The sequence below is a fragment of the Syngnathus floridae genome, chromosome 5 (assembly GCF_059516105.1).
Source record: "Syngnathus floridae isolate MCC-2025c chromosome 5, RoL_Sflo_1.0, whole genome shotgun sequence".
NCBI classification, from domain to species: domain Eukaryota; kingdom Metazoa; phylum Chordata; class Actinopteri; order Syngnathiformes; family Syngnathidae; genus Syngnathus; species Syngnathus floridae.
Window position 1 is genome coordinate 12,884,510 of NC_142417.1, and position 24,402 is coordinate 12,908,911.

Genomic DNA, 24,402 nt, shown 5'->3' on the forward strand with positions numbered 1-24,402 from the left:
ATAAAAACTGATGAATTTTACTTCTTAACTTGTATCCCACAAATGCAATATTAATCAGACTGCCGTGTTTAAATTAGTCCATGGGCACATGCAACATATCATTGCAAAGAACATTTTGGGGTTGACTTCCCCTTGAAATAAAAAATGTCTTTCTTATTCTTAGGACTTTGACCATCACTGTCCTTGGGTCAACAACTGCATTGGACGCAGAAATTACCGCTACTTCTTCCTCTTCCTGCTCTCTTTGAGCATCCACATGATGGGAGTTTTCACCTTTGGTCTCATTTTCGTGCTCCACCACCGAGAGAAACTGGGAGCTCTGCACACCACCATCACGTATCCTTTTAACAATCCCTTTACCACTTTTTGATCAGTTGTTTTGTGAGCTAATTGTTTTGCTTTGCTTAACCGTTGAACACTCAGATTGGTGGTGATGTGTATCGCAGGGCTTTTCTTTATTCCTGTCATGGGTCTCACGGGTTTCCACATGGTGCTTGTGGCGCGAGGTCGAACCACAAATGAACAAGTGAGGGACACATTGGATTAATAGGGCTCCCAAATACAATAATGAAATAGAAAGAAAAGGAACAGTCGATGTTTTTCATAATACCGGTCTGTGCTGAAACATGATGGTCAAAATTCTATACAAGGTTTTTTGTTTCTCAGGTAACGGGCAAGTTTCGTGGAGGAGTAAATCCCTTCACTAGAGGTTGCTGTGGCAATGTTGAGTATGTCTTGTGTAGTCCTCAGGGGCCAAGGTAAGATGCGTGGGTGTGTATGTGTTTGCGTGTGGGTGTGTGTGTGTTGCGTGTGTACGCGTGTGTATGCATACGTGTGTGTTCTAAAATGGTAGATGATGAAAAGGATCATGCTTTTTGTCTTTTACAATGCAGGTACATATTTGACCCACAAAAGAAGCCCCACATCAAAATTCAACCTCCATTTATTCGACCAGACCTCTCAGACAGGCAAATCGCCATCAAGGTCAATGACAATGGCATCCATGGCACCATTATCAGCTCCAAGGTGAGAGTTTTATACTCAATCTACAGCTTTTCCCCCTTTTTATTGCCGCATGAGAGTAATTGCAGCATTTGCCTGCCCGATATGCTTGTGACTGTGATTGCGCCACCAAGACAGATACATTTCTCCCGCCAATATGCACACTATCACACCTGTTGTTCAGCCACCTGCTCAAGGATGTTCTTGACACTCTGTTCTTGTCCACATAGTCCAAATGTAGCCTCGATGGCCTGGATGAAAAAGAAACGCAGCCGCCATTGCCACCGAAAGCTGACAGGTACAACCAGCTGAAAAACCATCTGACCTCCAGTGAGGGTAAGAACCACCAAAATCTCACATCTCAGTTCTCCGTCCAACTCGTCAGTTACTATTTAGACTTTACACCGCTGCAAACACTACAATCTTGGTAAATAATGTTTTCAATGTAGCTCTTGTATTGAATCATATCACAGATTGTTAAGGTGTACCTCATCAAGTATCTGTGGAGTGTCCCTTAAATCCCAGCCTCTTTGGCTCTGTGCGGTCATTGTGTTGTTTATGCAGCGGTCCCTGTCCAGTTGTGATTTGTTGCTTTTAAACCTTGTGAAATATCAACGTCATTAATCTCGTGTTGGCACACATGCTCGCACGAACACATGGTGGGTTCCCTCCAGAGACCCTGTGTCTTGGTGCATTATGTCAGGGAGGGAACAGTTTGCCCTGCCCCAAGGAGCAACACTGCAACCTGGTGGTAGTTTTATGTACTGCAGCAGCCTGCCAATCACTTGTAATGTTCACAATCTTGTTTTTCTCTATTTATCAATCTGTAGAAAGCTCACTGTCTGGTAAGACCCACCCGTCCACTCCAGCTATGTACAAATTCAGACCGTCCTTTGGCACCATGCCGAAAGTCCACTATCATACTGCAGGGGACAAGGTAAAATTAAGGCAAAATACAAATAAAGGTAGTAAATAAATGCATCTACTAGTCATGCCTTGTGTTTTTTCATCAGATTGTCATGTCCGATGACCAAAATTCCTCAGCCATCTTGGAAGAGGGTGCTCGTGGCCACGACTATCGATCTGAACCAAACTTAGATCTGCCAGAGTACACTAATGCTCCCCTTCACCGCACTTTCAAGTCCTCCCCTTTCCAGCTGGACTCTGACCCGCTCAACTCTCGGACTCATAGCCTGAAGCAGGCTCACCAACGATCGGAGAAGGGTCAGCTCGTGGGTCTGCAGCCTCAGACGGTCACCTCAACCCCTTATAAGAATGTCTTTTCTCCCAACACGCTCTCCAACCGTAACGGAAGTCTATCCTATGACAGCCTGCTGAACCCCAGTAGCACTCCACCCACCGCCAGTGAGTGCTTGGCCCACCGCGGTGTGCCTCCAGTAGGGTTCCACTCGCCCTACCTGCCCACCAAAATGTGCCACAGGCGGGATCCTGAGATGCAGAGACAACAGGTTACCGCCACCTACAGTCCAGTTTTGTCATCCAGGGCGGTGGGCCGTCACTCGCCTCACCTTCGGGACAGAGACTCATCCCCAGTGCGCTACGACAACCTCTCCCAAACAATCATGGCCTCCATCCAAGAGCGGAAGGAAATGGAGGCAAGAGAGAAGCGCCACATGTTACACGGGCATTCCCAGACGCATATCTATGCCCAGGACTCTGGTGTGTTTGAGGGCTCCGGTGGGTATGGCCTCCCACCCAACCCCTGCTATCCGGATGGCCCTCGCTGTGCCGGTTCCAGAGGGCCGACACCTCCGGCTTATGGAGGCTCGAGGGACAACCTAATGGGGGTCGGGCTGAATTACGGCCAGAGAACCCCTGTCCTCTGCCAGGCCGGCTCCACTATGGGGCGAGCACCCAGGACTTCATCCAGCTCTTTACACACAGATCACATTAGTACCAACAACAACCTTGGAAGGGTCTCAGGCCCAGAGGGCTTTTATCGCTCCCCTGCCCACCGCCCCCACCCCCACTCCCCTGCCATGCACCGATCGCCATCCTACTCCCAGCAGAAACTCTCGTACATGAGTGTCCAGGAGAGGATGGACTCACCTCGCCTGGGGGGGGCAAGGTATGAATCCTAGCCCTCTGGTACCGCATGCATGCCCTGAGCCAGGAAGGGAAGGGGGGTTGGGCTTACACAACTATCCCCTCCTGCTCCCAGTGACTTCCTGAGCTCTAGTCTGTACCTCTTTCAAGCATGTAGCATTAAGTGTACAATGTTTTTGTCTTACTGTTTATTTATCCATGAAACCCTTTACCATTCCAGTTTTATGTGCTAGCAGCTGTCTGAATTAAGTACTCGCTGAGTCTGCAGATATAATTGTAATGTAGAATATTAGGCATTATTCAAATCTCCAAGAACTCGTTTTTTTAAATAATGTATCACATGACCGGGCAAGTAGCCACAAGATGGCGCAAATTCCCCGGCAAACTCTAAATTGCTGTCCCGCATACCGAATCCTCGAGAGTTGAGGAGTTTGCGAGGGATTTGCGCTACCTTGTGGCTACTTTCCCAGTCATGTAATACGCCGTTTAAAAAATGAGTTCCTGGACATTTTAAATAATATACATTTTAAGATACAATCTACAGGTTCAGCGAGCACAAAAACAGGAATGGTAAGGGGTTAAGTTTCATCTAAATTCATCAATGTGTTCTATGAATGGATTATTTTCTGCCTTAGAAAAAAAGTTTTGTATTCTTCAATGACTGTCAGATTAATAAAGTTGCAACTTTCCATTCCTTCTTCTTTTTGCATGTCTTTACATATTCATGTGCAACACTCTTGCTTCTGCATTTCCATTCCATCTGGACAACTGAGGCATGTTCCTCCAACCCTTCATCTCTTATTCTTCACTCTCCATAGACCAATAACCTTTGACTTGTGAAGCATCTCTGTGAGTTGAACCCCATCTGTTGCTTTTTTCTTTCTATTCAGAGAGCCCATGAAAGTTAATGGCCAGATGGATTGCCACCCAAGTGCCAAGGGTGTCACAGGCAGTCCCAATCGCCACGGTAACGTCAAAAAGGTGACTGGGGTGGGAGGCACCACCTATGAGATTTCGGTGTGAGCAGGCATGCCGGATTCACCTTCGGTGACAAGAACCATATTTAGTTTTTTTTTATCCTTTGTAAAGCAGCTCAGTTATGTAAATTGTTCAAACACAGGATCAGTCTGCTGCTGTGTGGTTGTCATGGATGTAATACATGTGTTTGACTCCAATTATCAGTGATCCTCTGTATGGGTGAGGTTTTTTTTTTTCCCGTGTTTCATACTTTGGTCATTTCAATGGACCAAAAGATTGTATTCTCTTAGCTGTAGTCATGTGACCGGGTCTAAATGTCCTATATTGTGTACATGTTTATGCTCCAGCTAGTGCTTCAGTTGGAACAAAATGCCACTGAAGGGGGCACGGGGGAACAAACATGGACATCATTGTAAAACTATTGCTTCTCAAAGAGTGACACCCTCCCTGCTTGGAGAAGAAGGCAACAATTCAAGGTGCTTCAAAATACCAGGCCCCTTAAAGTACACCTGGCACCTTTGCTTCATATCCAATGTATTTTTTTTAACCAAGAGGGGACAGAACCAGCATACATAGGTTCAATTTGATACAATGTCTCCCTCTGTGACTGAGTTACAAATACTTGGCTCATGTTCCTTTGGACTCTAGAAGGTGAAGGCTTCTTGTGGACCATCAGATTACCTCATACTTGACGAGTTTAACAACCCAACATTTCACTGACAAACTTGTTTTTATGTTTGTTGTCTGGTTCAGTGTTGGCTTTTAATAGAATCAGAGGAATGGAAGACGTACAATACGCTGGTAGTTAAATTATGACCAATTCCTTCTTTATAACCAGTAGTTTAATATAAACATTTCAATAATTGTTGATAAATTTTGTAGACTGTAAGGCCAAAATATCTCAATTATTTTTCCATGTGATAAATTATACAATTCAGCCAAAAGGGCTCATAGACCTCGATGTAAAATGGTATTTCAGCACAAGATTATAAAACAGTGTGATGTGATATAGATATATATATATCTATATATATATCTAGATATCTATATATATATATAGATATTTAGATATATATATCTAGATATATATATCTATATATATCTATATATATATCAGTTCTTGCACAGCCAAAATCCACATTGGTTTAGCACATCATCAGTGTTCTTTCTTGAGATTTGTCATGAGATGTTCAGTCAAGTCTTTTCAGTTTTCTTTTTGAAAATATGTAGACCAGTAATGTGATGTACACACACAACAGCTGTCTGGTACAGCAAAATATTAAACTGAAAAAAACTAATGTTAAATGCTTTGGAATTAGGGCTAACTGAATTTGATTCAATAAGACAGACTTAAATGTTTGGTATGTTAAAACTCAGCCATTGTTGCCTTGAAGTAGAATGATGTAAGGCCACACCAGGTGCAGTGAGCCACATATAGCACATTGTGTGAAATGTTCATTTGAATTTATGTGGTAAATTGAGTTAACAGATTAACAGAGTGCTAACATTAAACATAGTTTAAGAACTCATTTGAACTTCCAAACCAGTTGGCGCATTCACAACACCCGTGTCCTTCCCTTATATAAAGTACATGCTGCCATTGGTCCAACTGTATTTCAGAGAATAGACTTCATAAGTATACTTTCCAAACTACTGCCAGAAGTCAACAATTACCCATACTCCATCCACTCAGAGCTCATTTACTTTTCAAAGACTTAAATACAGAGTTCATTGTATGAAAGCCAATACTATGGATGTTCCTATTTTTGTGAAGAAGAAACTCGATAAGTCAATAAAATGTCATTTGAGCAAATTATACTTTAAAATGCGTTCATTCTTTCTCTGGGCAAGACAAAAACAGTGGGGAAAATTAGAATGCAAGGAACATAAGCAGAGAACGCCGAGCCCACTTGTTATAATAATGCTTAAGTGGATGCAAAAGTGGTTGACAGTGTTTTATTCAAAGCTGGAAGAAACATTTCCAATCATTTCGAGTGCAAATGAGAAGCAACATTTCATCCATGTACAAGTATTTACAGATGCACTGGCACTTGGATGCATTTTTGAGGTTCAGAAATGGTTGGTGAGAAGAAATGGAGGTGAGCAGGAAGGATGGCTGGGGACAGATTTCACATGCCTGAAGTTATCTGGGAATGTTACAGAGAGAATTCCTGGTGATGAGAAACTATAGTTGGAGTGGCGCTATGGCAAACTGACAAACCGTTGACTTTGGACTTACTAACGTTCAGATGTTTGAAACAAAATGACATTTAGGCTAAGTGCATCTGATGGCCCTAAACTGCAGTGACCCTATGCTGATTGGCCCCACATTAATGTGATGTCGCAATGGGCCTGAGCGGGGGAAAAAAACTTCTACATGTCTCCACTGACAACAAATTTATTTACTTGATGCCAGGAACAGCAAAAGCATGGACAGGTCAAGAAAGCCTGTTAAAATGCATCATGGGATGTAACAGACAATGCTCTTCTATGATGCCTGGTCCCTGACCCTGTGCTGCTAACAAGCAGGCTACATAATCCTCTTCCTCACAAAAATAATAATAATAAAACAAAAATCCTAAATACCCCAATGTGGGAATCATCTCTCTCACAAGCCTCTTCACAGTTTGTCACAAGTAACATTAAAGTGTTGATGAGCATAATTGAAGTGTGTGGCATTCCAAGATAAGGGGTCAGAAGAAAGGTGGCTTCATTTTCATACTTTGATTATTTTACTTGTTTGTTCAAAGTGGTATTAAGGACTTGTGAGGCAAAACGGATCATTAAAAAAAAACTAATATGTCAAGTGTCCAAATTCAGTTCACTTAGAGTCTATTGTAGAAAAAGAGGAAAACGGTTCAATTGAAGACCGGTATAGAAAGTTCTTGCTTCTCAATTCTTTTCCTCAGCCTTCACCTGCTTGGTCTCCTCTTCTTCTCAGTCTTTTTCACCTTCGTTCTTGTCTTTTACCGAGAGCTCTTCCAGTTTCTCCACCACTTTGATTGCACTATCAGCATTGTCTGTGTTGAAAACGAGTCACAAAAAGTCAAGTTTGTCTCACACACGCGTACACACACCGGTTTCATTTCATTTCCAAGAACGTTTGCCTACTAACGGAAGGCCATTTTACGACCAGGTGTGATCATTTTGTTGTAGCAAAGCAAAGTGAGACAGGATTTGACGCAACCCAGTCGGGTTCTCCACTCTGCATGTTCATGTAGCAGACAGAAAAAGTCCTGAGCTGGAGTAAGCAGCAAAGAACAGAGTGTGTCTGCTGTTGATATGGAAAATAGAGCCATCTTAAACCCGGTTCACACATCCATCTCAGAAAAAAAGTACAATTGTTGACTCAACATGAGTGGTGGTTAAAAAACATTGTCGTTGTATTACAAAAATAGTAATGTTAGTGCTATTAACACTTGGGGAGTTGATACAACGTAGGAAATGAAAAATGCTTACATACCTGATCCATCTTGTTTGTTTTTGACCACATCTTTGCATTCATCAAACTTCACTTTGAACTTCTGAGCATCTGCAGAATAGGATTAATTCGTTCAAATCACATTACATTGACAAAAACTAACTTCTAAAGAATGCAACTCCAAATGTGGGGGGTGGGGGGGGGGGGGGGGGGCTTACTTTCTGCATTTAAAAACCGGATGGCCAGAAGTTCGGGTTTGGGTTCTTCATCAGCATAATCTGCTAGTGTGTTCCACACCCAGGCTCTGTCGCTGCCAGCGTTGGGCTTCAGCTCCATCATTGGTACAACTGATATTCACAAGGAGAACCGCATGAACATAGATTAGAAGCAGGATGAATTGTTGACACCATAGATGTCACTGCATGTGCGAGGATTGCAAAAGCATACAATGCAACACAGTTAACCATTTCTCAAATTAGTTTTAAGCATCTTCCAAATTCGCTATTGATATGAAATGCTATGAAATGAGGCCCAAGCAGTCACAAGACTCACTCTGATGATTAGCACAAAGCTTCAAAGTACGATCTCTCCTCATCAGAAGGCGGATTGTGCCCTTGTCTTTGTGTCTGAGCAGCTTGACATCACCAGTGCCTCTCTCCTTCCATTCAGGGGGATCAATTTCAGAGGCAAACCGGTAGAGCTTAGCTCGCCTGCAAAAAAACCATTATCCACATATCCACAATAATGACAAAATGCAACACGTAAAAGACTGATCAGACTAGTATTGCTACGTACATTTTGAAAAGTTCCTCCTCATCTTCTTCTAACGTTTTCACTTCCTGCTCAGGAAGGCTCACGATTGGTTCAAACTGAGGGTCATGATTGGTGTCTTCTAGAATTTCTGCAGTGGTTTCATGCTCTTCTTGGTCCTGATGGTGACAGACAAGAATTTATCATTTCTGATGCCTGCTGCGAAACTGTTGTAAGAGTTGGACTTTGATGCTCATTTGTAAAATTAATCAATGAAATTAAAGTTTATATTAGTCATATATCGGGCAAGTCAGGGTGGACAGAAAACCATCAACTAAGGAGTGGCCAGCAGAACTAATATACCTACAAAACAACAACAACGAACCACTGAAACGTAGACATTTACACAGTATATAAAACAAATGGGTTCCTTTAAAGGTACACTAATTTCCTTTATTTAGTTTATTTATTTAGAAACTATGTGTAAGAGGTAAGTTACTCTAAAGTTAGCTCGTCTAGAAATGAGGCCTAGCGCGAGGATGCTAGCGTAGAGTAATGTACTTTTGAGACGTGTAATTTTAAAGTAATTGACTGGCAAATTGCATGGCGTGAATTTATTTAGCAAGTCTAATCGTATAATCGAGATTGCGTAATCTGCCATGTATTGTGAGAAACACGCTGATACATGCTAACGTTAGCTTGATCGCAGCTAGCAACTGTTGTGCCTGGCGGACAATGGCAAGGAAACCTGTCTAAGGCCAGTTCATACAACCTATAACCCAAACACTTGGTTGTACATAATTGCAACATATAGCTCAAAGGACTTTGGGAATCTTGTCAATATTCAAAGAATAATTTAACATCGATGTAGCCATTAGCATCCAAACACGTTAGTAATGAGATTTGGCAGCTAGCGGTGACATGCTCACTGGCTACACACTTGAGCGCTCTCACGAAAAGCACCTTAAAAACGCTTGAAAGTCAAGTCAACCCTCACTCACGGGAAAAGTTGGCCATAATATCTTATTCTTTTTAAAATGTGGGTAACGTATAGCATGAACTTCGCGAATTAGCTTCGGTAGCATCGCCAACTCATTGTCGGCAGTTTGAGTCGCAGAATCCTTTCCAACTTCGGCCAATTACTACTGGTTTATTCCACAAATTCTTATTTCAAATCAATCGGAACCCTTTCGATGACAGATTAATCATGACCTCACCTTTGGGTCAGCCATAATACTGTAGATGTTTTCAGATTTTGAAGTTAACTTGAAGATTCAAATCCCAAACTGGCCGCCGTTTTTCCTCAACTCCTCTCACTTCCTGTTGCAGGTTTCGCGCGCCGAATTTGCCCATTGCGTCATCACCATCCGACGTGCGTCGGGTGGCCAGGAAATACTTTTTCTGTAGTTACACATTCCCAAGAAACAAAACATGAAATATTCTTCAGTTAATTATGGCAACATTGATGGGTTTGTATTGATTGTTATGTAATCTGTTTTCCATGTAAAAAAAAAAGTTTTGTCTTAACAATAATAATAATAATAAAATAATAATAATCATCATAATAATCATCATAATCTGTTACTCAGATGGTCGAGTGTAATAAAATAAATACTAACGAGGAAGTTATTCATGTGGATTATTCTCACTGTGCCTGTCTGAACAATTTTCACATTCCTACCGTTCCTATATAGGAATAATAATATATATATATATATATATATATATATATATATATATATATATATATATATATATATATATATATATATATATATATATATATATATATATATATATACAATATTACAATAATACAACAAGCCCTCCACTCTTGAAATACATGAGAAATAGAGACCTCATCGGAAAGTAGCAAATGCGTGTACCGCTTTAAGAAAGTTCAAAGTTCGCAGTCCACGCTCGTATTGGCTCGTGAGTGAACAATTCGTTCAAAAGAACGACCACAGGCTACTAGGTCGAAATAGTTGACTGGTTAGTAACACGGGCTTCGATCCCAGATCTGAGAATCTGCTTTAATTGTACAATTAAATCTTACTTATTTAACCTCGTGTAGTGTACCTATTGAAGTGTCCATGAGGTGTACGTACACATATTGTCATATAAAGCAGTTAACCAAATGTCTGATTTTTATGTTTTAATTGGCGAAAATAAAAACAAGGAATAAAACACCAGACAAGTTTTAACATTAATGTTTATTAAAAATAATGTTAAAAGTAAATTTCAAACCAGCAATCCAATGTGAAATTGCAGGCAGATATATTGGATAACAATATTTAGGCGTATATATGCATACACGTTATTTAAAAACTACTATAAATGTTATAAAATCAAGATTACCCAAAGAGAAGTATAATCTCCCCGTTGTTGCATAACGGCGCATCCCTTCATGCAATAAAGTTAGCCGTTGGCTTGGAGAAAACGTGCATAAAAGAAGTGGCGTTTCAGTCAGTGGTTCTTTCTTTCCTTGGCAAATCGTAAATCGACATTCTGGCTTACGTAGTTCACGCCAGGAGGGAGACGCAACACGTCCACTGACTGATCCGTTGATGCACGGAAAGGCAGTTCACCCATTAACTCGTTCGCGAACTGGAAAGTCAGGATTCGTTCCCTCACTGATCCGTTCTCGCGATGAACTGGAAGTGCAAATTACTCATTCGATTCCTTGAACGATTCGTTTGAACGAATCTTTTGAGTGAACTGATTCTAAAGATTCAGTTTATTTAAAAGAACTGGAATGCACATTCCTAGTCAACGCCACGTGGTTTCAACAACATGTCGGCTCCCGGAATCGTTACCGTGTTATGAAACGTACCACAAGAAGGTTTAAGGTACCACTCCAAATATACTAAAACCTCTAGCTTTGTATCGTGCTAGCATGGCAATGTCGTTCTAGTTTTGCTGATATTCTGTTTTGAACAGCCAACTCTGTTGCTTTCCAACGCTAATGTATTAAAAGTATTTTTTCAATGAAAAGTTTACCCCCATGTTTGTGTTGAGTTACATTAGAAATATAGTTTACTCGCTAAAGGTAAATGACAGATGTTTGTGACAAATGTAAACAAGATCAAGGTAAATTAAACTTTTTAATATCATGAATGTGACCTATATCCTGCACAAATCAGTTGAATCAAAATAAAATCATTTTGAGAGGGTACCTAAACTCAAACTACTTGTGATGTGGTTGCACAAGTCTGCATATCCTCTTATACGTGGGGGTGTTGCTGTGCTCAGATATCACATTCAAACTCGTGTTGAATGGGAGTCAGCAGAGACTTACCAAGATTTGGACAATTTAAAATTAAACTAGGTCTCAATATGATAAATCGATCATCAAAAATGGTTATTGATTAATTTGCTAATCATTTACTAGTTGATCAATTCAACATTTCAGCTTGAATATTCACTATGTTTATTGTGTGTTTCTTATTCTTATAATGAGTAAATAATTTTTCTCCGGCAATAGTATCATGGCAGACTGTAGTAACAACCCTGTGACTGAAAAAGCCCCCCCGGAGGAGAGGGACACAGCTGACCTCCCCACAGACTCCTCAGATAACGTTGGCACTGCAGGAGAAGGTGAGGTGGCATCGGAGCAGAACATATATGGCTACATCAAGCAAGACCTTTTTACGTCCGAGATTTTCAAAGTGGAGATCCGGAATCTGCCCAAGTTCGTTGGCTTCAACGACCTGAAGAAGTTTCTGGCCAAGCACGGCCTCAACCCACACAAGATCAAGCTGTTTGGAAAGCAGACGTTTGCGTTTGTCACCTTTAAGAATGAGGAGGAGCGTGACAAAGCCATGAAGATGGTGCATGGCATGCACTGGAAGGGCCAGGTGTTGAGCGTCAGACTGGCCAAGCCTAAAGCCGATCCCATTCAGAGGAAGAGGAAGAATGTGGAGGGTGAAGGTTTGGGAGGGCAGCCTCCTTCCAAGCGAGCAGAAGGTGATGAGAAGGAGGAGCCGCTTAGCGTCCAGATCGCCAACGCGGTGACTCCTCTGTGGAATGTTCCCTATGAGGAGCAGCTCAGGACGAAGGAGCAAGATGCCGTAGCGGTTCTGCAGAGGCTGGCCAAGTGAGGGCATGTCATCTGTTTCTATGGCAACCTCAGAAAAAAAATAACTGACCACTATGTCATTTTCCCATTAGAGAAATTGCAAGCACCAACAAAGCCATGGTGCCCTTGCTTTTTGATGTCAAAGGAAAACACAACAGAATGTGCTGTCCACTGGAAGCAATTCATCCATCCCCTTCACAGGTTTGTGTCAGAACAATATATGTTGCGGAATTTCTGTAATGGACATATTGTGTTTTCAGCTCAGGTGCAGTCTTTGTTTGACGGGGAATTCAACTCCCAAATTTTCTTTGGATTATGTTCTGTGCTGTGCAACTAGTCGAAACAGTGTGCTGATAAATGCTTCATTTGTGGAATATGAATTAAACATGCAAAATCCATCTGCTTTTTAACCACTAAAACATTTTATGTTTAGCAATTCAACAATTTTGCTTTTGAATTAATAAGTGGTAATGTGCATATTACATTAGATGTTTTTTTTTTGGGGGGGTGACATTTAAATTTTCAAAATCATTATATTCATTATATTTATTTATTATATTAGTTTCTTTTCGTGCGTCCACATACTGGTGTATTTAACATTCCAGAAACTTAAGTTATTATAATTAATAATATAATACCAATATAGTTAGTTTAGAGGGGCCAATGGGGCTCCCGTACTGCACATCATCCTCCAGTAGCACTTCCCAGCAGGATGTAAGTCACACTGTCCAATATTTAAACTATTGTAGGTTGTTTAAGTCCAAGCACCATTTATTGGAATGTCTCACTATGCTTTGGGGGATCCCTTTGTGGCTAAGTTTGATCTTAAATATTCTGTATTCAAATACAGTGGTGTCTAACCCTTGTGTATGCTGACAGACAGAGTACAGAAACAAGTGCGAGTTCCTCATCTCAGTGGGTGCTGATGGGGAGGATAAGACCGTTGGCTTCCGTCTGGGGAAATATAAAGGAGGCTCCTATGATGTGGTGGGGCCGCAGGAGGCGTGCCACGTCTCAACCCAGGCCAAGAAAGTTGTCCACGACTTTCAAAAATTCATCAGGTGTGTGAAAAGAATGTGTTTTATTTCATGTGTTCAAAAGTGAAACTCCTATGTATTAATTAAGCTCAAATAATACTGTTCAGAATAATCGTGCTATGTGACTATAAAGATCATTCCAGGTTTTCAGTACTGTCATTTCTGAACTATAAGTCACACTTGAATACTATAAGCCGCATCAGCTAAAATTAGGGTAAAATTTGTTCATATATAAAATGCACTGGATTATAAATCGTAGGTGTTTTAAATTAAATGTCCTCATCTCTATTACCCGTATTACATAAACAAATCCTCTTACAATATAAAAAAAAAAAAATCATGGAAAATCCAAAGGTAGGCCGCACGCACTGGACTATAAACTGCAGGGTTCAAAGATTCAAAGTAGTATGGTCCAGAAATCATGGTACATTTCTTTGTGGTTAAATGGGAAACAAGGTACCAGTAGATTATTACAATTCAACAAGACTTCGTATTCGTGATATTGCTTAGTAAAAAAGGAAAAAAAGGTAGAAAAGGGGGTGTTCACAATACTAGTAGTATCTGCTGTTGACACTTCAAACTCTAAACTATTATGTTCAAACTGTAGGTCATCTATGACACAAGGGACAGAAAAAAAGACTATCCAGAATTCCTTCAATCAATGACCAACACAAAACAATATCCTAAAGAATAAAAGATAATCCAATATGAAGAAATTTCATAGGTTTTGTTCAATAAAATATTTGTTATTATCGTTGTGGTAATGTTGTCATTTTATGCTTTGTGCTTGATTCCATTTGTGATACTAATGTGACCCGATGTCATAGGTCAACTCCTTACACCGTGTACAGTCCCGAAACGTACGAAGGACACTGGAAGCAGCTGACTGTTCGGACCACCAGGACCAAGCAAGCCATGGCTGTAGTATTCTTCAACCCACAGGTAATGACGTTTGTCTGTAGGGTAGGCACTCACATGAATTCACTGCTGTTTCCCTGGAGGTTCTGTTTCTGACTAAATGCACATGTTCAACAACTCACTAGAAACTTGAAGAAACAGAACTTGATGCATTAAAGAGCTCCATGAAGAAATACTTTTCTGAGGGAGAGGGCAAAGACAGCGGCATCACCTCTCTCTATTTTGTCAAAGAGGGCCAAAGGTGAGGCGATGTAGACCCCCCCCTATTATATTATATTATATTATATTATATTATATTATATTATATTATATTATATTATATTATATTATATTATATTATATTCACTCTGGGTATTTTTGATGTTTACATGTTTCATGATCTTTTAACATTTAAGAGAAGAGACATAGCAAAACGGTAAGAATTTGACAAGAGGGCGCGTGATACTACGCTACAATTACTTTGGACTTTGTTTATTATGCAAGCTGTAAAGGCATCTAATATTAAAGTCGCAGGTTTGTGATTTGATGACAGGTACATATTTATCAAAAAATGAATTTTCTCTTTGCGGCCAAAGGAAATCTCCTAACATGGAAGACTTGCCTTGTGAGCTGGTGGCAGGAGATGGCTGCATCCATGAGGAACTTCTTGGTTTGAAATTCAGAATATCTCCTCATTCTTTCTTCCAGGTAAGAAACCTCTCTGCCTATTACTTAGTATCCTTGGTGTTCCTGTCAACGCTTTGAGGTCAGTCTCTCAATAACAGTTTAAAAAGCTCATGTTGATTTTCTTCTATCTTTTGTGCACTCTGATAGATAAATACAGCAGGAGCAGAGGTTCTGTACTCTACTGTTGGGGAATGGGCGCAACTGGATCAGGACAGCACGGTTCTGGATGTTTGCTGTGGGACAGGAACTATTGGCATTTCTCTGGCTAAGGTAATGACTGGCACATTCGTATAGTTGTGTAGGCTATGCAGCTTTGTAGCTCATCATTTGAGAGGCCTATACGGACTACTGCTAAACAATTGCTGAGTGACAGATGTGATGCCCAGAAACAAAAATAACTTCTTTTTTTTTTGTGCAGAGGGTCAAGAAAGTAATTGGAATTGAACTTTGCCAGGAGGCAGTGGAGGATGCTCGAGTTAATGCGAAACTCAACGGTGAGTGTATGAAAAGTGAATTTCAAGTGCTGTTTGTTAGAAATGTTGGCTTTTCATCTTTTTCAACTCAAGGGCTCAGCAATGTTGAGTTTCACTGCGGGAAAGCTGAAGTTTTGTTCCCAAGTATTCTCAATGCTCATGTGTCACCAAACCTGACGGCCATTGTGGATCCACCAAGGGCAGGCTTACGTAAGTTTAGAAAACTTAAAACGTCAAAATGGGATGGTTAACTTTTAAGGGGGTGCTGTCTTAATTGCAGATTCCAAGGTGATACTTGCCATCAGGAGAGCAGAGAATCTTAAGAGGCTGATTTATGTGTCGTGCAATGCCAAGGCGGCCATGAATAACTTCATTGAGTGAGTTTTAAACATTTTCATATAGCCAAATCGGCCATGTTTACTATCAGCTAATTTAAAAAAAAAAATGCTCTATAGCCTGTGCAGGGCACCCTCCAACAGAGTTCATGGAACGCCGTTCCAGCCTGTACGAGCCACGGCTGTGGATATGTTTCCTCAGACGGCGCACTTTGAGATGGTTCTGCTCTTTGAGAGAGTGGAGTACAACTCCCAGCGGCAGACCAACAATCCAGAAGAATCTATATGTTCATCTTGAAAAGTTCCCTTGCAAATGATGCTCAAACATGCATGTCTAATGAAACTGAACAGCTTTTTTTTTTCCGTTCTATGTAGAGCTCAACAACAAAAAAATGCAGAAAATGTTCTTTTTCCTTTTACTAGTTAATTTGTGCTGTCTATTTCTTTTGGAATAAAACATTTCCAAAACACTGATTTGGGACCTACTAAATTATCATACAGTGTAATAATATTTCTATGGTCTTTGGAATACCACAGACATTAGTCAATACATTTTATTTTGCATAACAAACATCACCAGTAATGAAGTTCCTGTTACAATACATACTATACTTCATTCTGTAGGCAACACCGTCCCAAAGAAGTCACTGGTGCAAGTCAAGAAGAGCATAACATGTACAAGCAAGTCTCACACTGAAACACTTAACACATATACACAATGAAAGAAACAAAATCATTAAAACTAACCAAAATCTCAGCCTCACAACTGAAATAGACAAGCCAAATACTTTAATGCACAGCAGTTTTCTATTTTAGCATCTTTTACAGATATTCTTTTAATGGCAAAGTTTGCAGCAACATTAGGTAGTCTATAAAATGCATATGACTGGATTTTAGGCTTTGGTATACAGTTTCAGAAGCGCGTGTTGGACTAAAATGACGTGACAGCCTTCCAAGTAAATTTTTCATGGTTGCATTCTGCGCAATATATTGTATGTATACGTACTGTCATACGCAGTCAGCTGTCAGCATAAAGGTAAACATACAAAACTGATACAAAGTAGATAAATACCTCAAGTCATGCTGTGGACATACTTATCTTTTAAAAATACTAATTTGCTAGGTAAATGCTTTATTTTGGAAGTGAGGACTTGGTCTTTTCACGCAAGTTTTAGGTCCAATCAATACACCCAAGGCCCTTAGTGAAAAGGATTAGCTAAGGCAACATGTAGACCATTTATTTAAGTTAAGAACACCAAAATACAAAGCTAACGAAATGTTAATTGGTGTGCACGGCTTAAATATCCAAACAATGTTGTCAAGTAAAGACTGGTAAAGAAATGACTGTGGCCGGGGAGGCGGGCTAAAAAGTCAGCAACAAATCTCTTGGACAGGACACAAGTGCATAACAATTGTTCAGAGTACCTACTCATCACATCACAACACGTTTTCAAGCATGCAGACCAAGTCAATTTGGAAGGGGAGAGAAGAAAAAAAAAAAATCATGAATCAATAATGTACTCCACCATACTAGCCATAACTCAAGCCCATAAAATGCAAGTCACTTTGTTTCCCAATAATGGCATAAATACAAGTAGTCCCTTTCAAATGTGTTACACACTAATAAAAACACAGGTGCTGGTATTGAAATGAAGCTATTAAGACACTTGAAAACAAAGCCATGGTAGGTAGTGGTTGTTACAGTCTGATGTGCATGCATTGTATTTGTACAATGTTTCTAACATGCCATCTTAACTGCACCCAGGGTGACTTTCTCCTTGTACCAAAGATGGGATGCATCTCGAGAGGTAGATGGTAATTGCGCTATGGTCTGTTAGTGCATTTAGTCCTACCCTGATGTCTACCAGCCAATCTAACTACACACAGACAAGAAGCAAGCAGTATGACGTAACATGATCTACCATCCTACATGGCAATGACGATGGGAGTGCTGAAAGAGAGTGAGTGTGGTGTCTGGCTAGCTTTCTGGTTAGACATCAACAGTGCAGAGAGGTTCACTTCCCGGCTGGGCAGATTCCATGATGGTCATCTTGGGTTTTTTCCTAGTTTCCTCCTAAAAATACAAACATACAACTATGACGCTTATTCTTCAGTGACTAATGAAGGCCCTATTCGAATCGTAAAATCTATGTGCGTACTCTACCGAAATCAGAAAATGGACTGACAACAGCAGCAGAAGACTTTTGGGGCCATTAGCACCCCATTCACCCAAAAGTAGCAGGAAAATGTGTGTAAGGGCCATGTCACTGGGCAGCAGCATTCACTGGTGCCGTGCACAGAACAAAGTAGGGACTGTGCTATGTTTGGATATGCATTCATGCAAGGGAGAGTGAATCATGAAGTTGGATATTTAGACGTTCTGAGCAAGATTGAGGATGGAAAAAAAATCTCCGGGTTTTTGTGATTAAAAACAATGAAACCAAGATATTTCAAAAGCTTTCATCATTGTAACATACGACTTTTACGACTCAATAGAGAAAATAGAGGGGGAATTTAAATTAATATTTAAAAAAAAAAAAAATCTAGTTAGCCTTTGATGGCTTCGGGTAAAGTTTCAACATTGAACACTTCTTACCCTTTGTGCTGCCAGTTTCCTCATCTCTTCTTGCAGTTTATTCAAGATATGAAGGTTTGGTTTATTCTTTTTAGCAAACTGCTGCAGCTCAATCACACTTTTGTCTGAGCTTTCCTATACAATGAAAGAGGTACAGCAAAGTTATTGAGACATTTACGCCACACGCTCGCCTACTAAACGGTGGTGGGCAGCCGCATGCCACTGTGAAGTGAGTGACCGTAATGGACTGTGAGCAACAGTGCTCTGGACAAAAATATGAATTCAATCATTACTCTTTGAAAATTAAAACCTACCTTCTTGACCATCTTATTGCTCTCTCGGCCATACATTCGTAGCAGTGACCCCCAGTTTTTCACATGAGGATGAAGCATTTGCAAAATCTTCTGAGATGCTAACTGTTTGCCAACCCTCTTGTTCTTGCCTGGTTGCAGAGATCAAACAAAGAAATGTGTGCACTTAAGTCATCTGAGGTGCAAAATTGTCAGCAATGCAAGCTTCACAACACACAAAATTTATATAAGAATGACTCCATGTATCGCAGTCATCACAGAAAATGTGTCAGAAAGGAAATCACTTACACCAACCACGCACAGTATGCTTCCCACAAGTCATCACATATTCACTCTTCTGATTCTTCCCTGGTATGACCTCAAATTTTATGCTAGTGTCTCCCATCCCATGGTTTCTAATAAAGTGAAAAGAAAAAGAATAGTTAATAATGTAAATAAAGTCACAACCATCTTTTACTTAAAGGCTCATTGGGTGTAGGAAAAAAGTTGATACTGACTTGATTTTACCACACACACATCTTATTGCTTTCAAAAGCACTAAACTATTGACTTTGTATGGGTGCAATATTTTTCACCCACCTTTTAAGGCACTCATGAAGAATCTGATACGGTGAAAGAAGCCCCGCTTTGTTGGTCAGCTCATACACTCTCGAGTCTTCTATACTGATATGGTTAAAATACTGCGGGATGGTAAAAAGGCTCACATTACTCCTGCTGTTGTTTCTGATGAGAAATTCACCTCTACATAGTTGACGATATGCATGTTGCTAGGGAAGGGTTGGATGTACCTCAAGTTCATCTGCCTCAATTGGCTTTTCCTCAGAAGTCTGCTTCACAAAGTCAGGTATAAGGATTTCCAGTGTGGCTCTTGCTGCAGGACACATGAAATTGTCAGAAGATGATTAAAGCCATATTTAATCGCACTATTGTGACACCACTTTATATTAGGGATGTAACGATACCCAAATCACACAATACTGTGAGGATGTTGGCAATATTAAAAAACGTTCACGATACTATATGAAACCTGAGGACATTGTAGGAAAAAAAAAAAAAAGCCCATGACAATACAATATTGCCCCTTATTTAATACTAATAACTGCAATAAGTGACTATTTTGCGCAAAAATTGAGCATATACGTAAAATCACTATCGGATTCACTACGCATACTTACAGGCCTACTTTCTTCGCACTTGTATAATTATCAATCAAACCTCATCCAAAATGGCAGCATATTCCTGTGACTTGTACAAGACGTTTGCGTTTTTGTGCAAAACATCATTTTATTGTCATGTGTTCCTATTGGCTCAGCGGCACCAAATATCACTCACAATGCTGTGGTTGGCTGAAGCGAGTGATTTTTTTTAACAGAGATGTGCTACGCTTAATAGAGATATGGCTGCTATCGTTACATCCCTAGTTTATATGATATTACAATATGAAACATCCCACAGAGTGTGCAGTTAACAAATTACCAGCTTTATTTTTGGCAAGTTTTTTGCTACTTGCAGTCCCTACGCCATAGGTGACTCCGTCTATAATGACAGATGCACCAAAGGGTTCACTTGGGTTCTCTGCAAGGGACAAAAACATTGTTCCTTTAATTTAAGAGTGTCAGGGAACTTTCAAATATTTTTTCCTCAAGGCAAAACTTACCACATTCAAAGAAGTTGTAAACAGGCCGAACCTTAAGGACACGTTGCATGTATTCATGTAAGATGCAAACTTCAGACTTCCCATTGGGATTGATGACAAATTCTGATAAATATAAAGTGAGTTAATACACAAGAGCATGATTACCTTCATCGCTCAGTCAAAAACAACACCGACAGAATGAATACAGATTGGAAAAAGAGTGGCAGTATTTTTCATTTTACAGACAACACTATCAATATCATTCAGCAATTTACCTACCTTTCTTAGTAGGTGCATCTTGGACTGACAGTGTAATGAGTTTCTGGTTTGCAGGTAGGATGGGTCTCTCTGATTCAGCCTGTTTCCTCTTCATGTCTCTGTTAAACTGCCTTCGCTCAGCCCATGTGCGGAACTTCTTCACCGTCACTTGTTCAAAGTCAAAGCACTTTTCCAGGTATTGTCGAAAATCTTCAAGTTCTGTCAAGTATTTATAGCGTTAGCACTGTGGTTTATTTAATACCATCTTGGAAACAAAAAATAAAAAAAACTCTCCCTTTCAAACACCCTGGACCTACCAATGGACTCGTCCTTGCACACCTCCACTTTGGCCTTGACTTGTCCTAGGGCTCCTTGAGCGAAGTCGCAGTGTGGAGGCTCTTTAGCAGGCTGACTGTCTTTGGTGATGCCCTCACCCTCTAGGGCAGTGTCAGCAGAATTGGAGGCAGGAACATGATCAGGCACCTCAGCTGTGTTGTTGGAGTTCTCTACATGGTCGTCACCATTTAGCCCCACGCTAGACTTAACAGGAAACTCTTGTGCTTGACGATCCACGACGCCGTTGAGTTCCTTCTCCTCATTTTCCTTCATCTTCTTATAGTGCAAGCAGGGGATGCTGCTGGTTGGAGGATCATGTTTCTAGATCATAGTGGCGGACAAAGAGTTTTAAGACAAATACTACAGTAAAGAAAAACACCCCATATCTCATGACTAAGTTTCAAAGCTGCAATTTTTAAGTTTGAGACGACTACTTTTTCATTATAGAGTAGCGACGTATCTACAACAGAAAGTTACTACTGTTGTGCCGAAGCAGACCCAATTCATGTATTTAAGGCTTCCCACTGCAGACAAATGCGGCCCAGATCAGATTTTTCTTGCCTGTATGCAACCTGTATTTGATTTTTTTATGACACAGTCTGAATGGTTCAAGTCATATTTTTTCAAATCCGACCTGGGTCAATTTTATATGTGGCCCTAGATCGTACACGTATCAGATGTTTTTGTAATGTGAATACAGCCGGCCAATACTCCATCCAAAGCCCAAAACAAGCTCCAAGCAGGCGTAAATCAGTGCTTTGAGGGGAAATTGAGAATTTATTTAATCTTACTTAATACATGCCGCATAAAATGGACATTCAAGTTGATAGTAGGAATTAAGCAACACAGATGTTTCATTTATTGAGGTGATATTTAGTAGACGTCTCTGGAAATTGAAAAGACTCATCACAATTTTACAAATACTCTTTCCAAAAAATGAATTTCCCACATAAAATCTGAATTGAGCATTAAGACCTGCGGTGTGAACCTAGCCTTAGTTACCCTTATGCTGCCTGATCCAAGGAAGTAGGGTCGGGACCAAGTTACGACTCTGGTCTCTCTGTGCAGGTAGACTGGAATGCCTGAGTTGTGGAATGTCATGATCCATCCATCTGGAAGTGGCTCAGTGGGTGGACGTCCCCGGCCTAGAACGTATACATACACACACATCAGTTAGTAGCGATTCTATACTAATGTTTGATGCAGACAGCAGAATACTTGAGTAAGTCTCACTAGGTTTCTGTGTGGTATTTAAAAACATTTAACAGTGCATAATTAAAAACAAACAGTTGCCACTTACTTTTCATGACAGTTTTAATTTTGGTCATCATGGGTTGAACACTTCCGTCACCGTCTGACTGGTGATCGCTGTCACCACTAAATTTGTCCTCTGCTGGACGCATCTTTTTGGGGACTGGCATGCCCTCCTCCAGCAGAGCGTCAACGTCATTGTCGAATTCCTCCTTCAAAGTTTGAGATTGCCCAAGAAGTTCGGGATAGACATCACAACATGGGACTGAGGGGGCATGCGTATGAAATTCCACAATTAAACCTTGAAGAACTTGATTATTGATGATGAGGAATGACTTGACCTGTTAAAGATTTGATGTTTGATGCCTTAACTTGAGTATGCTTCAAAATGTTTGGGCTACTGATGATGATGAATGCCATCGTTTTTTTAAGACATATGTAGGCATCAGTAGGAAGACGTCTTGAAAAAAACTTGTTAAACATTAACCACACTTATTGTGTGGGAGATTTAAGGAAAGACAAGACACGTTGACAGTGGTTGGAAGATGAACTTACCTCGTACGTGTAAGCCATGGACTCTCCATCTGCTTGCTCCTGTTGAATTCTGACCTCTGACTGAAAGCCGCCATTTTCTTCATCATCCATGAAATTGTCATAGACGTCATCCAACTCATCCAGAACGGCATACTCTACTTTGTCCTCAAGGTCTGTGTCAGCCTCCAAAACCCTACCATCTCCATCTGCTGTTCCTGAGCTACCTTGGTTTAGCTTCTGATCACTGGAGAAATCCAACTCACCATTCATATTGTCTAAATTATCATCATTAACTCGCTCTTTCTCTTCACCTGTATACACAACCTTCCTGTCTTTGCTACAGCTGCTTTCAATGAAGCTAACACGGACCTTAACATCCCTTAGCAGCTTGCTATCTGGTAGAAAATTGATTACAGGGGGAGCGTGACGAGCTGTTCTGGGGCATGATGGGTTGGAGTAATTGGCCTCATTTGAGGGCTGGCTACAGAAAGCAATTGTGCCAGTGCTGAGGGGCTGCTGTGGATTTGCTTCGACATCCCCTAGGGTGCATATGTATCCATCACCACCAGAGCTAACGTCCATTACCTCTGCGTCACTGGACGTTTGCAGGGGAGGTGGTGGAGGTGCTCTGCCCTCATCTTGGCCAAAATCATGAGGTGGCTCCAAAGGGAGAGGTGGTAGAACATCATCTATTTCCATTGTTTTTCTACAGAATCTAAACTTCTTTCAAACTTACGAATCAGCTGATATGAACTAACTTGATTTGTTCTTGTAGAATGCATGCAGAAGCACATCCAGAACAGAACACGTATCAGAGATGGATATGCTAAGCTGACTACATTGTTCTTTTCATTAATGTAGACAGCTTTCAGAATCACTGTCTCAATTATTGGAAATCACAATGCATTCAGCCTAATGTGGGATCAAGGCTGCGATCATCATGCTCCAGCGATTCCTCTGGCAGCTAGGAAAAAAATAACAGTGAGAGCATAATCAGCAAATATATAGGTCACAACCACCGTCAATGTTATAATACCTGGATAAGAATACTTGTTAGTCGTGACTGAATCATAATAACATGCAACCAAGCCACATACTATGAACGTTCTCCAGATTAGCTACAATGAAGCAACGGGGCCCTGCTAGCATTAGCGTCAATGCTAAGTAGCAAACAAGCGACAAACAATACTGCAGTCCACATACAGTAATCATCTTAATACCAAAGCCTTTTGAGGTTATATGAGCTTGAGTGAATACTCACCTTTACATATAATGTAACCATCTCATCAGGACCTCACTACCTACGTAACGATTCACTCAGACAAATTTGCAGTGGCGCCATCTTGAAGTGCACAACCGCACACGAATTAAGCTCGGCCCCTCCAATGCCGGCTTCTTGATTATTGGTTACTCACGCTGTCAATCAAAGCCGTCCACTTGGCGATTTACATACAGTACGACTGCATACCACCAGTGGCATTTTATTTTATTATTTGCTACAGGAAAACAAAGACAAAAAAAATCTAAATCAAGAAAAAAATAAATTATACCGACCTTCAAATCAGCTTTTGTTGTGTGATTTAATTTTGCTTTACGCATTGAACTTTGCAGATCAAGTCAACGTGAAAATGTGCTGTGAGGCAAACTATGGTAAATCCATTGCTGATGATGTGTCCCCATTATCTGCCTTGTACACTTATTCCAAGTAATGACGTAATTTGTTTTTAAATAGTCCAATTAGATAGCATTACACTGTCATAGTCATATTTGTTAGCT

At 40.5% G+C, this 24,402-nt stretch overlaps 4 protein-coding genes and 1 non-coding gene across 8 annotated transcripts in view; 2 read left to right on the forward strand and 3 right to left on the reverse strand.

The window, feature by feature from the left end:
- Positions 1–5,865, forward strand: part of zdhhc8b (zDHHC palmitoyltransferase 8b) — a 39,706-nt gene extending 33,841 nt beyond the window's left edge. For both annotated transcript variants that reach the window (XM_088375137.1, XM_088375136.1), the window contains 8 exons: positions 164–336; positions 424–526; positions 667–758; positions 894–1,026; positions 1,233–1,338; positions 1,833–1,939; positions 2,016–3,091; positions 3,960–5,865. In XM_088375137.1, the coding sequence (XP_088231263.1) occupies positions 164–336; positions 424–526; positions 667–758; positions 894–1,026; positions 1,233–1,338; positions 1,833–1,939; positions 2,016–3,091; positions 3,960–4,092 (1,923 nt within the window). In that variant the 3' untranslated portion in view covers positions 4,093–5,865. The remainder of the gene's footprint in view (positions 1–163; positions 337–423; positions 527–666; positions 759–893; positions 1,027–1,232; positions 1,339–1,832; positions 1,940–2,015; positions 3,092–3,959) is intronic.
- A 124-nt stretch (positions 5,866–5,989) lies between these two features.
- Positions 5,990–9,596, reverse strand: ranbp1 (RAN binding protein 1). 2 transcript variants are annotated; one of them, XM_088375143.1, is made up of 7 exons: positions 9,436–9,596; positions 8,264–8,397; positions 8,021–8,178; positions 7,687–7,815; positions 7,511–7,579; positions 6,964–7,067; positions 5,990–6,194 (listed from the first exon to the last, which is right to left on the reverse strand). In XM_088375143.1, the coding sequence occupies exons 1-6, from the start codon at positions 9,448–9,450 to the stop codon at positions 6,985–6,987; spliced, it is 588 nt and encodes a 195-aa protein (XP_088231269.1). In that variant the 5' UTR covers positions 9,451–9,596; the 3' UTR covers positions 5,990–6,194; positions 6,964–6,984. The 2 variants fall into 2 exon arrangements, with proteins under 2 accessions (XP_088231269.1, XP_088231268.1); XM_088375142.1 differs by lacking the exon at positions 5,990–6,194 and having other exon boundaries at positions 6,761–7,067.
- Positions 7,194–7,322, reverse strand: LOC148398247 (small nucleolar RNA SNORA77). Its single transcript, XR_015858838.1, has one exon. It is a non-coding gene; the product is annotated as a small nucleolar RNA SNORA77 (small nucleolar RNA).
- A 1,238-nt stretch (positions 9,597–10,834) lies between the features above and the next one.
- Positions 10,835–16,199, forward strand: trmt2a (tRNA methyltransferase 2A). The gene is made up of 12 exons (XM_088375138.1): positions 10,835–11,067; positions 11,703–12,314; positions 12,389–12,497; positions 13,176–13,357; positions 14,161–14,275; positions 14,377–14,492; positions 14,827–14,938; positions 15,065–15,187; positions 15,336–15,411; positions 15,484–15,600; positions 15,671–15,767; positions 15,846–16,199. The coding sequence occupies exons 2-12, from the start codon at positions 11,707–11,709 to the stop codon at positions 16,021–16,023; spliced, it is 1,833 nt and encodes a 610-aa protein (XP_088231264.1). The 5' UTR covers positions 10,835–11,067; positions 11,703–11,706; the 3' UTR covers positions 16,024–16,199.
- Positions 16,200–16,265: 66 nt separating this feature from the next.
- dgcr8 (DGCR8 microprocessor complex subunit) lies at positions 16,266–24,186 on the reverse strand. 2 transcript variants are annotated; one of them, XM_088375133.1, is made up of 15 exons: positions 23,888–24,186; positions 22,648–23,590; positions 22,434–22,563; positions 22,142–22,357; positions 21,844–21,986; positions 20,823–21,162; positions 20,527–20,724; positions 20,269–20,370; positions 20,088–20,186; positions 19,400–19,482; positions 19,191–19,291; positions 18,900–19,006; positions 18,615–18,742; positions 18,322–18,435; positions 16,266–17,799 (listed from the first exon to the last, which is right to left on the reverse strand). In XM_088375133.1, the coding sequence occupies exons 2-15, from the start codon at positions 23,323–23,325 to the stop codon at positions 17,716–17,718; spliced, it is 2,523 nt and encodes an 840-aa protein (XP_088231259.1). In that variant the 5' UTR covers positions 23,326–23,590; positions 23,888–24,186; the 3' UTR covers positions 16,266–17,715. The 2 variants fall into 2 exon arrangements, with proteins under 2 accessions (XP_088231259.1, XP_088231260.1); XM_088375134.1 differs by lacking the exon at positions 22,434–22,563 and having other exon boundaries at positions 22,142–22,304; positions 23,888–24,047.
- Between the last annotated feature and the right edge of the window lie 216 nt (positions 24,187–24,402).